Source organism: Salvelinus namaycush, chromosome 9 (genome assembly GCF_016432855.1).
Source record: "Salvelinus namaycush isolate Seneca chromosome 9, SaNama_1.0, whole genome shotgun sequence".
Lineage (NCBI taxonomy): Eukaryota > Metazoa > Chordata > Actinopteri > Salmoniformes > Salmonidae > Salvelinus > Salvelinus namaycush.
The window spans coordinates 12,676,858-12,695,400 of record NC_052315.1 but is presented as its reverse complement, the minus strand read 5'-3'; the positions used below and the strand labels follow the sequence as shown (position 1 = coordinate 12,695,400).

The 18,543-nt window shown below is 42.5% G+C and overlaps 1 protein-coding gene across 2 annotated transcripts; it reads left to right on the top strand.

Moving 5' to 3' along the window:
• The first annotated feature begins 1,474 nt into the window (after positions 1 to 1,474).
• Positions 1,475 to 11,417, top strand: LOC120053370 (phospholipase A2 inhibitor subunit gamma B-like). 2 transcript variants are annotated; one of them, XM_039000494.1, is made up of 6 exons: positions 1,475 to 1,538; positions 2,349 to 2,541; positions 2,690 to 2,800; positions 3,022 to 3,186; positions 7,540 to 7,662; positions 10,932 to 11,417. In XM_039000494.1, exons 2-6 carry the CDS (start codon positions 2,493 to 2,495, stop codon positions 11,156 to 11,158), a joined length of 675 nt encoding a protein of 224 aa, XP_038856422.1. In that variant the 5' UTR covers positions 1,475 to 1,538; positions 2,349 to 2,492; the 3' UTR covers positions 11,159 to 11,417. The 2 variants fall into 2 exon arrangements, with proteins under 2 accessions (XP_038856422.1, XP_038856423.1); XM_039000495.1 differs by lacking the exon at positions 1,475 to 1,538 and adding an exon at positions 1,598 to 1,624.
• The last annotated feature ends 7,126 nt before the right edge of the window (positions 11,418 to 18,543 follow it).

Here is an 18,543-nt window from a genome sequence, read left to right as displayed (position 1 = left end):
ATTTCAAAAGATTGTTGATACTATCTGTTCTTCTTGAACTATAACCATTTAAAATGTGCTGTTTGTATTTGAAGATAGAGAAAGAAAAGGCATACAATGATAATTTGCTCAACGGAACAGAAGGAAATGTGTTACATATAGATTTTTTTCATTTATCCGAAGTTACCTCACCCTTCAGTCAAAGGTATTGCAGCCTCGGGTACAGTTCACATCAAGCCTGGTCCCAGATCTATTTAGGCTGTATGGTTGACAATGACCACAGGAGTTGGTGAGACAGCACGAACAGATCTGAGACCAGGCTAGTTCACGTCAGGCTCATCACATGATTATTCATTTACCTAATTAATATTTCTGTATTCACTGAAATACTACTCCCCATGTTCTGTGTGTGGTTGTGAAAAGGGCTTCGTTGGAAAGTGACAAAGTCTTTGGAAAGAATAACTTAATTAAATTCTGCATTACAAATGGACTACCAAGGCCTCCCAAAACATAATCACTCAAATTAAATTAAAATACATTTTAGTGGTTATAGATAGACCACAAAGTGCAGCTGTTAGTAGGTTTTAAGCATATGGATAAATTCTGTATCTATCTCTATGGTTACACAGTAGTTTCTGGTGTTGTGTTTGTACAAGCCAGTGGAGCACATAACGGGATGTGGTCTAAGGCTGAAAGTGGATCTGATCTCTCTTTTAACCTTCCTGTGTTCAATGGTTTAACTCTTACCACACATGAACTGTAAAATAAAGAATTGGATTTGTCAGTCTGTATAAAACAAAATGGGAACTTGTTGCTATAACCTGGTGATATAACTGATATGTTCTTTTTTTCTAGCTGCTTTTCTAAGAGTTGGTGTTTATTAGCAGAATCACTAGGTCCAGTTAGGTTCATCCACTCTATGGATTCATTAAACCCCTATGCATCTATCGTTTACCTTTGCAGGTACGGTATGTTCATAGGTGGGTTGAGGGTTCCTTTACAGACTTCAACTCACCATGGTTGTACAGTACGAATCAATTCCATAGAATATTGGAGCATTTTTGTTTTTGCAGAGCAGGTTAACTTGTAATGCAGCCAAACCACATGTACTGTAGCTACCCTGCGCATGAAAGTACACACCCCTCCAACTGGTAATTACTAATGGGGGCTCTCTGAGATCTGACTTCTCCCACATGCTGAAATCTAGCGTCACATACAAAGGAAATTACCTCGACAGCTTTTCCGGCAGCTAAATGCAACAAAACATCATTTATAAACACAATCTATTAATATGGTTTTTGAACAATATTATTTGTTTACGAGCATGATAACTGTACTTTCAGTTTATGGTAGACACAGCTTGTTCGCACACAACTTGCCCAGTTTATATTTTCCAATTTTGCCACTAGTTATGAACGCAACATGAGTTTCTACATCCCCCTCTCTTGTTAAATAAAAGTGCCACCACTGAAATACGCCTGTTACTTCCTGCCTCGTTGGGTGTGTGTCTGTCTTTTTCGAAACCATCATAGAGCATTTTCATTTAAAGCAAGATATTGGTGAGTTGTATTTAATGTTTAAAATCTATTGATCATAATTCATAACATTTCCCTTGTTTAGCATTTTCATTTAAAGCAAGATATTGGTGAGTTGTATTTAATGTTTAAAATCTATTGATCATAATTCATAACATTTCCCTTGTTTAGCATTTTTTTGTGGTTCTGTTAGAATTGCTTTCCATCTTTCTGGCATTCTCCCATGTCCTCTTTCCACTATCTGCATGTCCATCCTTCAGCCAGTGGTGTAAGAATATTTGAAAGTACTACTTAAGTAGTTTTATGGGGTATCTGTATGTACTTAACTATTTATATTGTTGACAACTTTAACATTTACTCCACTACATTCCTAAGCAAAATATGTACATTTTACTCCCATATATTTTCCTTGACACCTAAAAGTAGTCAGTTGTTAGAATACGAATGCTCACTCAGGACAACAATATGGTCTGATTCATGTACTGTACCTATCAAAATAACACGTTGCCATTCCTACTGCGTTTGTAAATTATGTCTGAGTTGGAGTGTGTCCCTGTCTGTTAAAAAAATAAAAAATAATAATCATTCCGTCTAATTTGCTTAATATAAGGAATTTTATATATAGCATTTACTTTTTACTTCAAGTATGACAATTGAGTACTTTGTCCACCACTTAAGTATATTTAAAACCAGATACTTTTAGACTTTTACTCAAGTAGTATTTTACTGGGTGATTCACTTTTACTTGAGTCATTTTCTATTAATAAGGTACTTTTACTTCACATTCCTCCCAATCTCTTTCTCCACATTTCCTCCTCCTCACTGGTTTATAAGGACCTGTCTCTCAGCCCAGAGTACCACTGCACCTCACCTGCCTGTCTACCAGCCCAGATCAGCCCACAGTACCACTGCTGTTCACCTGCCTGTCTACCAGCCCAGAGTCCCACTGCCGTTCACTTGCCTGTCTATCTGTCCACGATGAAGCTCATCTTGACTCTCTCTCTCATCTGCACTCGCTTCTACTCAGGTAACACCACTGACCTCTCACACTGAGACAGGCGTCTACCAAAATAAATGGTTTCTTAACTGCATCACTCCCAAATGCCTGTGTAAATATTCATCATAGCTAAATGGCATTTACAGTATTTTTTTTTTTAAATGTTCTTGTTTTTCAGTTGAGATGCTGCAGTGTTTCAACTGCACTGATGCAGCATGTACAAACTCTTCTTTAGTTACCTGTCCAGCCTTAAACGAAAGATGTCTCACTGCAACCAGAACCATAAAAGGTGTGTTTAGAGTTTGTTGTCCACTACATGCTAACACTTCAAGACAAATTAAATTATGCTGTTAGCTTCCTCATGAAGGATGCTTTTGAACACTCCTGTAAGATTACAGTGTACAATATCTATTGGTAATTGACTCTTGCTCTATGATACTATTTCATCAGATTATATTCTAAATTGATCTATCTTTCTCTGGTTTTGTAATGGATCTGTTACTGGTGAAGGTCCCGATAATACCACCGTGGTACTCAAAATGTGTTCACCATCCTCCATCTGTGTAACTCCTCTTAACACTGAAGTCACAGTGTCTGGGAACTTGGGCATCATAAGGGCTTCCTCTAACCAGCTCTGCTGTAACACCAATGGGTGCAACAATGAAACTCTGTCTGGTAAGAGACTTGTGTCCTTAAATTAAGTTTGGTTTTCAACAATGTATTTGATGTCCTGATTTCAAATGTCATAGTTTGAAGAAATATATGATCCGAGTGTGTTTCTTACATATCTGGACAGCATCCATGCCCATCTTCAGAAAATGTCTGAAACCCTACCTCTTTAGAGTATCTTGACTAAATCCCATTGCGAACCCCCCCCCCCCCCCCCCCCCCTCCAAGTGATCATGCTGTTTGTATGTGGCTGCTATGAAAGTGAACTGTGTTTGCGTATGATCAGGGATGTATTCATTCTGCTGATTCTGTTGAAAAAACTTTCTTAAACGGAGGCAAACTAAATTCAGATACCTGAATTTGTCCAATTGTCACGAGAATTTTCAATCCCAATGATAATAACTGACAATCAATAGCTCTGACCAATCACCGAGATCTGTAAGACCATGGGTTTAATAATAATTAGTCAAAGACTCAGCTTATGCAAAAAGATAGTACAGTTTATTCACGAGAACGCTCTGAAGTCCATTATACAAAGACATCCATTTTATAGCTGCTCACATACTTCCACACAAACAGTAGGTATCATACGCACATACATACACACCAACAGTAGGTGAGTGTTATCCTTCTCCAGAGTTCTCACCACTGTGTATCACTACCCAGCCGACAGTTCCATTCCCCCGAGATTCGGGAAACCTTGAGAAGTACTCCCTATGCTATCATAAGTTCCTCAGAGGCCTAGCCAGGTCGGTCCAATCACAGTTGAACTGTTCTCGTTTTCTTTCTTCGGCACACACATACAAGTTCAAATCCTAAGCTACGCCTTGCTTAGACAGTCTGTGTTTTCCACTATACAGATGCATTGTTTAACCTAATTCTGACTAAAACTACACACATCATCAGATTATCATTTTATGATTCTAATCAACTTCATACAGTTATAAGGTTTCAGAGTGGAATTATTTTATCATTATCTTTCAACATATACATTATTTTATCACCAATAGAAACTCTTGTTTGCAAATGTTGGACTAATGATTACACCCTAGATCAGCTAGATGCAGGCAAGGGTGTGCAAGGCAGTATTGAATGTGTCTGTCACCTTGATTACTCAAATTTTTCTCTCGACCTGTGGACCTACGTTGTAAACTTTCATTCATAGCCTAGGTTGTAACAACCTCATGATGGGTACAGGGAAAATTCAAGTGTCATGTATAGTAGCCTAAACCTATCGATGTTACATTGAGCTGGAAGAATGGAATATGAATGACCGTCATTCAAAATGCTGTAATAGAAATAAGGCCATGCTCATAAAAAAATTCTTGTCCTCCCTAATCTTAAACGGCACCGACCGCCACTGAGTGGAACCCAGATCTATATGTGACCACTTGGTTACTGCGACACCGTTCTCCCAAGGACACACAAACCAGAGTGGCCACCGCAAAGCCCAAGAGCCTGACCCTCTCTGGAAGTTGCTGTAGCCCTGCTTGGGATATTTAGCCTACATTGACTATTGGTTGAGACACAGTTCCCAGTCTACCATGGTATAGGAGATTGAAAATGGGAATTAGGCCAAGTTGGAGGTAATAATGCATTTTGATTCAATTTTATTGAGATGCCTAAATACACCACACAAAAATATTGATTGTATGGCTGTTTTAAAATAAATTTCCTGCTATTCTACTTAGTAATTATTTATGTTCACTACTTGGTCAAATGATTTGATGACAAAATCTATGCAAATCAATTCTATGAATTGATAGTTCACCTCTCGGTTTTCTTTTATTCTGTAATAGGGTATATTGTAACCATGTGTTCAAGCGGATCAAATCAAAGTTTATTTAGCGCTGTCCTTGTAGAACCTACGCCTTATAGTCCTACTCATCACGTATTATTATTATTATTATTACAAATAGAAGATTACCACTTCTCACAATGGTGCTTGTTAAGTAAAGATAGATCAAAGCTGAATCACTGTCTCGCAAGATCACATAACAATTGATTACTCTGAACAAAAATATATACGCAACATGTCAAGTGTTGGTCCCATGTTTCATGATTTCTCTAAAATGTTGTGAGCAAATTTGTTTACATCCCTGTTAATGAGCATTTCTACTTTACCAAGATAATCCATCCACCTGACAGGTGTGGCATATCAAGAAGCTGATTAAACAGCATGATCATTACACAGGTGCACCTTGTGCTGGGGACAATAAAAGGCCACTCTAAAATGTGTCATTTTGTCACTCAACACAATGCCACAAATGTCTTAAGTTTTGAGGGAGAGTGTAATTGGCATGCTGACTGCAGGAATTTCTGCCAGAGCTGTTGCCAAAGAATTGAATGTTAATTTCCCTAACGTTTTAGAGAATTTGGCAGTACGTCCAACTGGTCTCATAACCGCAGACCACGTGTAACCAAGCCAGCCCAGGACCTCCACATCCTGTTTCTTCACCAGTGGGATCGTCTGAGACCAGCCACCCAAACAGCTGATGAAACTGTGTTTGTACAACCAAATCATTTCTGTACACACTGTCAGAAACCGTCTCAGGAAAGCCTATCTGCATGCTCGTCGTCCTCTCCATGGTCTTGACCTGACTGCAGTTTGGCGTCGTAAGCGACTTCAGTGGGCAAAGGCTCACCTTCGATTGCCACTGGCACGCTGGAGAAGTGTGCTGTTCACTGATGAATCCCGGGTTCAACTGTACTGAGCAGATGGCAGACAGCGTGTATGGCATTGTGTGGCGAGCAGTTTGCTGATGTCAATGTTCTGGACAGAGTGCCCCATGGTGGCAGTGGGGTTATGGTATGGGCAGGCATAAGCTACGGACAACGAACACCATTGCATTTTATCGATGGTCATTTGAATGCACAGAGATACCGTGACAAGATCCATAGACCCACTGTAGTGACATTCATCCGCCACCATCACCTCATGTTTCAGCATGATAATGCACGGCCCAATGCAGCAAGGATCTGTACATGATTCCTGGAAGCTAAAAATGTCCCAGTTCTTCCATGGCCTGCATACTCAACAAACATGTCACCCATTGAGCATGTTTGGGATACTCTGGATCGACACGTACGACAGCATGTTCCAGTTCCCGCCAATATCCAGCAACTTCGCACAGCCATTGAATAGGAGTGGGACAACATTCCACTGGCAACAATCAACAGCCTGATCAACTCTATGCGAAGGAGATGAGGCAAATGCGCTGCATGCGCTGAATGAGGCAGATGGTTGTCACACCAGATACTGAATGGTTTTCGGATCCATCCCCTATTATTGATAAAGCAACAATGGTACATTTTGTATTGTCATTTTGGAGTGACTTTTATTACAAATAATAATTGAATATGTTTCTAAACTCTTCTACATTAGCTACCATGATTACAGATAATCCTGAATGAATCGTGAATAATGACGAGTGAGGGTGAAAGATCTCCCGAGTGTTGCAGCGGTCTAAGGCACTGCATCTCAGTGCTAGAAGCATCACTACAGACCCTGGTTTGGTCCCTGGCTGTATCACAACCAGCGTCGTCCTGGTTAGGGGAGTGTTCGGCCGGAGTAGGCCGTCATTGTAAAATAAGAATTTGTTCTTAACTGACTTGCCTAGTGAAATAAAGGTGAAATAAAAAAGATATTACCGCCAAGACATTCTAAACTCTCCATTACCAATAACAAGGGGGTATGATATTTGACCCTCTAACTTTCTCACTCAGCATTATTCACGATTCATTCAGCATTAGCCGTAATCATGGTAGCATCGACATGAATGTAGAAGTGTTCAGAAACATATTCTATTCTTATTTACAATAAAACTGACACCAAAATGACACAATACATACATTACAATAATCTGAAACACAAACATAAATAACTGCAAATGCATTCAGTCACAAGCTTCATGTTGTCATTGCGTGCTAGGAATATGGGACCAAATACTACACTTTTAACTACTTTATTTATATGAATTTTTAGGGGTGTCAATTTCACCCCTACCTTTTTGAGAAAGAAAGTATTATTGTGAAACAAAATCTCTTTCGCTGAGCAGTTTTATTAGTATAAAATCATATGTCCCTTGTTTTGTTGCATACAAAATATTTATTAAAATTATTTATTTTATTCAGTCATTATTACTTATCTGTATCAAGGGTGTCAATAATGTCAGACACCACTGTACTGTCTCATTGGCTCAATTCCACTATCAGAACCAGGACAATATGCTTCCTGAATGTGTTTCCATTGCATTACCAATGAAAATAGTTATTTATAGATACTGGAGCTAGCTATGACCACTGAATGTACTGTAGAATGCATATCCACTGATATCCATTTCTGTTCTCTTCCTACAGCCCCCAGTTCACTGGCTAACGGAAGACAATGTACCTCCTACAGCAGCTTCCAAGGCTTTGTGCATAACAGCACTGTGGCCTGCCTGGGGGTGGAGGACCAGTGCTTGAGCTTTAGCGGCAATGGTGACTTGTTTTGTTGTTGTTTTCATGATACAAAAACTCATCACATTTGTTCAACTATAGATCAGGTGTTCCCCCCCAAAAATGTCAAATGTTTATTGAGATAGCCTATATCAATCAAATTTATTTATAAAGCCCTTTTTACGTCAGCCGATGTCACAAAGTGCTGTACAGAAACCCAGCCTAAAACCCCGAACAGCAAGGAATGCAGATGTAGAAGCACGGTGGCTAGGAAAAACTCCCTAGAAAGGCAGGGACCCAGGAAGAAACCTAGAGAGAAACCAGGCTCTGAGGGGTGGCCAGTCCTCTTCTGGCTGTGCCGGGAGGAGATTATAACAGTATATGGCCAAGATGTTCAAACGTTCATAGATGACCAGTAGAGTCAAATAATAATAATCACAGTGGTTGTAAAGGGTGCAACAGGTCAGCACCTCAGGAGTAAATGTCAGTTGGCTTTTCATAGCCGATCATTCAGAGTTAGAGGCAGCAGGTGCAGTAGAGAGAGAGAGTCGAAAACAGCAGGTCTGGGACAAGGTAGCACATCTGGTGAACAGGTCAGGGTTCCATAGCCGCAGGCAGAACAGTTGAAACTGGAGCAGCAGCATGACCAGGTGGACTGTGGACAGCAAGGAGTCAACAGGCCAGGTCTTCCTGGGGCATGGTCCTCCGAGAGAAGAGAGAGAGAGAATTAGAGGTAGCGTACTTAAATTCACACAGGACACCGGATAAGACAGGAGAAATACACCAGATTTAACAGACTGACCCTAGCCCCCCAACACAAACTGTTGCAGCATAATTACTGGAGGTTGAGACAGGAGGGGTCGGGAGACACTGTGGCCCCGTCTGACTATACCCCCGGACAGGGCCAACCAGGCAGGATATAACCCCACCCACTTTACCAAAGCACAGCCCCCACACCACTAGAGGGATATCTTCAACCACCAACTTCAATTGAATGTTCATTTCCCTAACTTCAACCACCGCCCACGAAGATCTCCCCACGGCACGAACCCGAGGGGAGCAACAACCCGGACCGGAAGACCTTGTCAGACTCAACCCTCTCAAGTGACGCACCCCTCCTAGAGATGGCATGGAAGCCAGTATAATAGGGTTAGAGGCAGAGAATCCCAGTGGAGAGAGGGAAACCGGGCCACAGGCAGAGACAGCAAGGGGGGTTTGACGCTCCAGTGCCTTTCCGTTCACATTCACCCCCTGGGCCAGACTACACTCAATCATAGGACCTACTGAAGAGAGGAGTCTTCAATAAAGACTTAAAGGTCGAGACCGAGTCTGCGTCTCTTACATGGATAGGGAGACCATTCCATAAAAATGTAGCTCTATAGGAGAAAGCCCTGCCTCCAGCTGTTTGCTTAGAAATTGTAGGGACAATCAGGAGGCCTGTGTCTTGTGACCGTAGCATACGTGTAGGTATGTACAGCAGGACCAAAACGGAAAGATAGATGGGAGCAAGCCCATGTAATGCTTTGTAGGCTAGCAATAGAACCTTGAAATCAGCCCTAGCCTTAACAGGAAGCCAGTGTAGAGAGGCTAGCACTGAAGTAATATGATCAAATTTTTTGGTTCTAGTCAAGATTCTAGCAGCCGTGTTTAGCACTAACTGAAGTTTATTTAGTGCTTTATCCGGGTAGCCGGAAAGTAGAGCATTGCAGTAGTCTAATCTAGAAGTGACATGGATTCATTTTTCTGAATCATCAGGGTCCAGAGTAACGCCGAGGTCCTTTACAGTTTTATTTGAGATGACTGTACAACCATCAAGATTAATTGTCAGATCCAACATAAGATCTCTTTGTTTCTTGGGACCTAGAACTAGCATCTGTGTTTTGTCCGAGTTTAAAAGTAAAACATTTGCCGCCATCCACTTCTTTATGTCGGAAACACAGGCTTCCAGGGAGGGCAGTTTTGAGGCTTCACCATGTTTCATCGAAATGTACAGCTGTGTATCGTCCGCATAGCAGTGAAAGATAACATTATGTTTCTGAATGACATCACCAAGAGGTAAAATATATAGTGAAAACAATAGAGGTCATAAAACGGAACCTTGAGGAACACCAACATTTTCAGCTGATTTGTCAGAGGACAAACCATCCACAGAGACAAACTGATATCTTTCCAACAGATAATTTCTAAACCAGGCCAGAACTTGTCCGTGTATTTCCTACAAGCTCATTTCCTACAATTCTACGTGGTTTAACAAGACTCATTCATCTTTGAGGTAGGCTTTTTAATGATAATATTATGAATAATAATACAAATTAAGTCTAGACCCGATTTCCCCAAATCGTATTATTATGTTTTATTATGAACCCTCAATTTATATTGTACATATTCTATTTGACAAAAAGTGATTAGATCAATTGATAGGAACAGAGTCAAACATTGTATAAGATTTACTTCCTAACCAAAATCCAATTTCTTTGACTCCTCAACTTTAGAAGGTCGAAGCTCAGCTTCTGAATGCCATAGAGACAAACCAAAGATATTCCCATATGCATCAGAGTCGTGTCTTCCTCTTGCATTTTACCACCTGTTTCTAGCCTAAAGCATCACAGATGTTAAATCGGTATAACCAATCTCAAATTGCAAAAATAAATACAAACATAAACTATGGGGGGCGCGCATAATATCATACGCCCAAGTCATGCTAACCTCTCACCATTACAAGAACAGGGGAGGTTAGCATTTTTGGGGGTATGATATTTGTTTGTAACTTTTTCACTCATCATTATTCATGATTCATTTATTAACCATAATCATGGTAGCCTCCACATTAATGTAGAAGTGTTCTGAAACATATTCTATTATTACTTATTTTTTATAAGTTACTCCAAAATGACACAATACATTATTTACCATTCATTTATATTGGGCACAAAATAATCTGAAACACAATCAAAACAAACAGTAAATGCATCCAACAAGTTTGTAGAGTAACACGCTTGATGTAATCATTGTGTGCTAGGAATATGGGGCCAAATACTAAACTTTTGACAACTGTAATACACATAATTTCCAAAACAGTTCACCCGATATGGATGAAAATATCCTCAAATTAAAGCTGACAGTCTGCGCTTTAACCTCATAGTCATTGTATAATTTCAAAGTACTGGAGTACAGAGCCAAAACAGCAAATGTGTCACTGTCCCAATACTTTTGGAGCTCATGTTATTATTGTTGATTCAAAACAATTAGATTTTAGTTGTTCTATGAGAGAAAGGTGTTCGGAAAACTAAATATGTTGTTCTCTTTGACAGTACTTGGCTCAATCAATTATATGGTGAACCTCCAGGGCTGTACATCTACCAACGTGTGCAACTATATTGATCAACTGCTGCCCTCACGTTACATCAACTTTGTGCAATTCACCTGTAACACAGCCCCTTTACCTGTAACTGTAACCAAAGCCCATAACACAGCCTGCTCCATCAGACTGAGCCTAGTCCCTCTGCTGCTGGGCCTCACCATCAGCAAACTCATCTGATAGGAAAAGAGATTAACATATCGGGACTCATCTGACAACATAATGCATTGATTACAAAACAACAGAATGTACAATGATTTTTATGTATTGTGAAATACGTACTATAATTGAAATTCTGTTATTTATATGGAATTTGCCAGATGATGATGCCCTGTTACATTATATAGTGTGCTTGCTTGAGGAAATACTTTCTTATATATTACTCTGTATATTTGATAAAGTGTCATTGCTTGTAAGTTTAAAACAAATCATCTCTGTCAATGCCAATAAAGTTTCTATCACTTTACCAAAATGGAAATAAATTCTTGTCTTATTGTGAACGTAAACAAATCACACAATATTTTTTATTAGGATTGTATGCTTATTTTTTAATAGATAGGGATAATAGCTAGCTAATGCTCTTAAATCCATAAATAACAGTGTAAGGGGGAACCATGATCATACGCAATGATACTGTCCAAAGAGGAAATAAACGTAGTCTTATTTATTTGACTTAGTGGATTCAGTTTCTCTCCACAATTATTCTACAGAGAGGAAAACCTGCCGGGGAACAGGATGTGTCTATAAAGGAGAGGAAGGTGTGGTCTGCCGTGAAGCATTCCACTCGGATCATACAAAATGGCACCATGCCAGCGGTGGCAGCTGCTGCCTTAGTCCCCTCCTTGTTTACATCCACAAAGGCCTTATGTGTCACGTGTATAATTGATTGATTGGAGACAGGCGCAGGAATACGTAATAGGGGGTTTTAATACTCCACCCAAAAATACAACATGCCTTAAAAGGCACGGAGACGAAGCCCGAATCAAACACGTATACTAAAACACATGGATGTAACCCAAACAAAAGAGCGAGGTTAAACCCTTAATAAATACACAAGATAACAATACACAGCACGAGACCCGTAAACAATGCACGGGACAAGACCCGTAATAACAATTGCAAAGTACTACACGGGATGAGACCCGTAATAACGTGTACACAATACACGCAGCACGAAAGCCAAAACAACAAAGCACAGGTACTCACAAGACCAACGGACATGGGAACAATAACTGACAAGACAATGGTGAACAGAGGGCACGTTTGAAAATTACTAATCAGGGGAATTGGAATCAGGTGTGCGTAATGAGACAGTTCAGTGACGCCTATAGGCTGGTGACATAGAACTCCAGAACTGGTGCACGGAATGAGCAGCAGTACCGGGGGAATCTGTGGCATTATGGGCCACTGTAGACAGGAAGAGCCCACCTCCTCCTGTTCATCCAAGACAAGTTGGCCCTGCCTCTGTTGAGCATGCCCCTCACCTGTGCTAAGCTAACACTTCCTTGGCCACTTTGTACCTATATCCACATGTGGCCAGTGGCCCATAACCCCATGTGAAAGTGCCCCTATTATACAAAACAGGTTAAAACATCCCTAGACAGGCAACATGTACACAGGCCAAAATGGCTCTTACACATTAATGTTACTCAAAGCAAGACTTCTGTGAATGACTATTCATTGTAACCAAGCTTACTGCAGCAAAACAAGATGAAATTCACTACTTTCATTCATCTGCTTGCTCTGCCCTCATATTTAGCCTTGCATTGAAGTGTTTACCGTTTTCTTTTCAGGACAACCAGGGCCACAAGTAGAACACAAAACATATAACATAAACAGTTGCATTGAGACTCAAGAAGTTAATTAACATGTTAACAATAGTGGAAACAAGTAAAAAAAAAAAAAAAACATAAGCATATGTAATGCATATTTCTATTACACAGCATTTCACAGCCTTGTTAAAGACAGTTTATCTTGGTTTGCATTTTTACCCAGAAAGTGATCTTGACTCAAAAGGTTGGTGAGCACTGGTTTAGGCTCTGTTGCTGCATTGTTCTGAAAGTGCAGATCCACATATTGCAGGAAGTGGTGCACAGCACTGAGCAGAAGGATGTTTTCTCTTTTTCATGTTTATTTTTTGGGGGGGTAGATCAGCTTAAATATTGTAGATAGATTGAAGCTTCCATCAATGTAATTGTCTGCATCATTTCCAATCTCCCAAATATTTTTTTTTGTAAATAAATATATATGTCTGTGTTCTCATCAACATCCAGCTCAGATGAGTAGTTCTTCATTGGGACGATGTAGGAGGTGGACATGTCAAGCAGAGCCCCAGCCTTGGTCATCTATACACACACACACACATACACAAATATTTGTTTTACTATCCTTGTGGGGACCAACCAATTGATCCCCATTTCTAAGTCCTATTTTCCCAAACCCTAAGCCTTTAACCTTACCCTAACCTTAACCCCAAACTCATAATCCTAACCCTACACCTAAACCTAACCCTAATTCTAACCCTAACCCAAACCTAACCCCTAAGCCTAAAATATACTTTTTCATTGTGGGGACCAGCAAAATGTCCCCACTTGTCCAAATATTCATTGTTTTACTATCCTTGTGAGGACTTCTGGTCCCTCCAGACATTTTTCCCAAAAGGTCTTAATGATGAAATGCCCGTTATTGTTATGTTGTAAGTGTGAACATCAATTAATGCTTCCACTTCCGATTACTCTACGTTTGTTCTTGCTCTGTACCCAATGATTTATGAAAGCTTACTTGATAGGTCGATGTCCTTATTATGGTTTTACAGACGTGTTTAATACGTTTTATGTACACAATTTATTACAATACTTATATTTCATAACACTTGCTTCTTTTCCCTCGACTCCAACCCCATTCGATGCATTAAACGGATGTGGGTGGAGCAATGTCTACATAAGGGTGCAAATTACAAAAACTCACAAAAGCTCTGACGAAGGCCTTGAGGCCGATACGTGAAGCTTAATAAAGAGCAGTGATACTAGCAAGAGCAGTGTGCAGGTTTCTTATTTTTTCACCACCAAGATAGTAAAACCAAACACACACAAGTCAGTCAAGGATGCTCACAGTAGACCTACATACAGGGTGCTTACATTTCAGATGTTCCAATTGCTGACTAACACATCAATAAGGTAAATTATTGAGAGTAATGTCTGCTGAACAACCCGGCTTTTGTACACCTGGGTGATGTCACAGGCGGTTTCCTGACACACCTGGTCCACTTGTGTCAGCAATGCCACTTGATGCACACCTACAAAACACATTTGTTTCACACACTGTCAACTGACAGAATTGACCACAGTTCCTACAACCATTACTGCCGTTGCTAAAACACTTCCTCCTATGCTCACCCATGTCACTGATGTCTCCGATCTCACAGGCTGCTCAGGACTGAACTGTAAAAGATTAATGGGAACATTAGATTGCATATTCAAACCAACCAGCTGAGAGAGTATTGGAATATTCTCTAAAAACAGAGACATTTATATCAGGGGTGAGCAACTCCTATCCTGTTCTGTGGCATTTACATTTACATTTTAGTCATTTAGCAGACGCTCTTATCCAGAGCGACTTACAGTAGAGTGCATACATTTTTATTACATTTTTACATACTGAGACAAGGATATCCCTACCGGCCAAGAGCAGACGCTCTTATCCAGAGCGACTTACAGTAGAGTGCATACATTTTATTACATTTTTACATACTGAGACAAGGATATCCCTACCAGCCAAACCCTCCCTACCAGCCAAACCCTCCCTAACCCGGACGACGCTATGCCAATTGTGCGTCGCCCCACGGATCTCCCGGTTGCGGCCGGCTGAGACAGAGCCTGGGCGCGAACCCAGAGACTCTGGTGGCACAGCTAGCACTGCGATGCAGTGCCCTAGACCACTGCGCCACCCGGGAGACCCACGGGTCTGCCTGCATGCTTATGTTCCAACCCAGAATTATCTCACCTGATTCATAAAACTGGTATAAAATTAAGACTGTGATTAGTTCAATCAGGTGTGTTAAAGCTAAACTGGAATAAAAACCGGCAAACACTGTGGCCCCTGTTGCTCAACTCTGAGATATATGAAACTCGACTCCCAATACTTGCACTCTGTCTTACACACACCGGTGGCACCTGTGTCTGTTCTCCCTCATGTACCTTGTGTCCCTCGGGTGCATGGCCTTTGATGATAGCCAGAGTGTCATGGAGGGTTAGTCCAGTGGTCTCCCCATCTCCCAGACCCATGACATCACACAGGACCATCACAATAGGCTGCTCTGGACTCCGCCCACGGATGTTGAACAACTGGAGCTAAGATAGAGGACACAGACAGAATTATACAGTGCCTTCGGAAAGTATTCAGACCCCTTGACCTTTTCCACATTTTGTTATGTTACAGCCTTATTCTAAAATGTATTAAATTTAAAAAAATCCTCAGCAATTTACACACGATACCCCATAATGACAAAGTGAAAACAAGTTTTTAGAAATGTTTGCAAATCTATAAAAAATAAAAGCCAGAAATACCTTATTTACATACGTCTTCAGACCGTTTGCTATGAGACTTGAACATTTAGCTCAGGTGCATCCTGTTTCCATTACTCATCCTTGTCTAACAGTTTGGTCCCCCAGGACGACTCGTAAGGCCGTCTTTACAGATTTGATCTCTCGCTCCCATGTTCCTCCAAAATGAGGAGCTCCTGGAGGGTTAAATTTGAATAAGATTTGTTGGTCCATCAGCTGATCCTGGAGGCTGGGTTCCATGGCTTGGAAGGCTTCCTCCAACCTGGCTTCTCCTGCCTTGAAGTTTGTGCCTCTGTCAGCCAGGATCTCGTAGGGTTTCCCCCGTCGGGAGATAAACCGCCGTAGGGCCATGAGGAAGGCTTCAGTATCCAAACTCTCCAGTAGGTCCAGGTGGACACACCTAGTCGTCAAACACTTGAATAGAATGCCCCAGCGCTTTTCCACTCGACGACCTAGCTTGATCGTCAAGGGGCCAAAGCAATCTACTCCTGTTGACCAGAATGGTGGTTTGAGGAGGCGTAAGCGAGCAGGGGGTAAATCTGAAATTTTGGGCACAGTGGCTCCGGCCCGCCATCTCTGACATTCTACGCAGGCGTATTGGTGCTTACGAATGGCTCCTCGTCCTCCAAGTATCCAGTACTTCCGCCTCATCTCCCCATAGACCCTCTCTGGCCCTGGGTGGAGAAGCTTTTCATCATAAGTCTTGATGAGGAGCCTGGTAAGAGGGTGTCTGGAGTCAAGGATAATTGGGTGGATAGCATCGGGGTCCAAAACTTCTGCTTGGCGCAGCCTCCCTCCGACTCTGATCACTCCAAGGATTTGATCATATTCTGGGGCGAGAGAGAGAAGACGGCTCTCCTTAGCAACTTCCCTACCGGCTTTCAGAGCTTTTAGCTCCTCAGGGAAGCTAACTGCTTGTGCATGCTGGAGGAGTAGTGTCTCTGCCGCAAGAGAGGTGGGTATAGAAGCCACTCCATCTGAGGTCTGGTTTGTGGCGGCGATCAGATCCGGCAGTGTTTGGGATTGTGCTAGGTCAGGGAGAGCTGTTGTTGGTTCCGTAGAGATGCTGTAGCATTGGGCGGACTTCCTTAACTCATGAGCTTCAGTTGGTTGCGGAGGAGCCGCACGCCTGGGGGCTATCGGCCACTCGTTCTCTGGTTGGGACAAGAATGGTGGTCCCAAGCTCCAGAGATGGGGTTGAGCCAGTTCCTTAAGGGTTTTACAGCGAGTAACGTCATCAGCAGGATTGTTTATGCTATCAACATACCTCCAGTCCTGGACTTCTGTTAGGTCTTGGATTTCCGCAATGCGAGTTCTGACGAACACCTTATACCTGCAGGACTCCGATGTGAGCCAGGTCAATACAGTGGTTGAATCACTCCAGTAGATGACCCTTTGGATTGGCAAGGTGAGCTCGGCTCGCAAGGTAGAGGCCAACTGTGCTCCGGAAAGGGCAGCACTGAGTGCCTGCCTAGGCATTGACAACTGCTTCTTGGGTGCGACCCTGGACCTGGCCATGACAAAGGAGACATGGGTGTGTCCTGCCTTATCCTCCACTCTTAGATAGGAAACCGCCCCATAAGCTCGCTCTGAAGCGTCACAGAACACATGCAGTTCCAGGCATGATCCCAGTTGGTCAGCACAGGGTGGTACATAACATCTTGGCATTTGGACTTCAGAGAGCTCCGATAACTCTGTTTTCCAACAGATCCATCGTTCCACTAGGTCAGCCAGGTGGATCGGTTCATCCCAGTCCCTCTTGGTCTGCCACAGGTCCTGCACTAAGACTTTGGCCCGGGTTGTGTATGGCAGGATATACCCAAGGGGATCGTATTGACTGGCCAGGGTCCGATAGATGGTGCGCAGAGTGGGGGTTTCGGTACTCAGGGCTGAGCGGTGCTTGTACCCAAGGGTATCCGGTATGCAGCTACATCTCAGTCCTAGAGTGGGCTCTTGTGGGTTAGCGCCAGACTGCGATAGCCATAGTTCACTGCTACTGGACCTGGCTTGTGGCGGGAGGTGCTGGATAACCTCCGCTCTGTTACTCGCCCACTGTCGGACCTCAAATCCCCCTTTGGACAGGAGATTCCGTACTTTATCAAGGAGTGCTTTCGCTTCAGCCATGGATGGGATGCTCTGTAAGCAGTTATCCACATAGAAGGCATTTTCCACTGAATCCCATACTTCTGGGTCACTGTCTGGGTGCTCCCGTGTGTGTCTCTGCAGAGCGTATATGGCACAGCAAGGACTGCATGTGGTGCCAAATGGGAGTACTTGCCATTCATAGATGGTGGGCTCTGCGTCTCGTTCCATATCTCGCCATATGAACCGGAGCAGTGTGGTGTCGGAAGGCAGTAGACGAATCTGATGAAACATGGCTTTGATGTCTCCACTGATGGCTGTAGAGTGCTGCCGGAACCGGAGAAGGACACCGAGCAAGGAAGGACCTAAGGTTGGTCCAGGGAGTAGACAGTCATTCAGGCTTTGACCAGCAGCTTGGAATGAACAGTTGAAGACAAGTCAATACTTCCCACGTGTTGCTGGATAACATGGTGAGGGAGATACCAGGATTCGCTGAGTGGGTTTCCCTCTTCATGAGCGGTCACTTTTGTGACATAGCCTGCCTTCACAAGGTTATGAATCTCCCGGTTATGAACTTCAGCAAGCTCAGGATTCTTCACCAGGTGTCGCTTCGTTCCACGCAGTATTGGGAGTACAGCCCATGTTGTGGTTGCCAGAGGAGGATGGTTGGGCACCCATAGCAGTGGGGTCACGTACCTCTGAACGCCATCCAGTTCAGTGGTGGTGGTGCGCTTCTCCAGGAGGTCTAATGCATTGGAGTCATGTTTTGAGCGGGTGACCTCCTGTAGCTTCCGGTTAGAGAAGATGTCCATCTTCCAGAGCATCTCTACATTCCGAAGGAGGTCAGTGGCTGCACAGGGGGATGGAGCTGGATTGCTTCTGGTGAAGAGGACTTGCTGTCACTGACCTCCTTCGGAATGT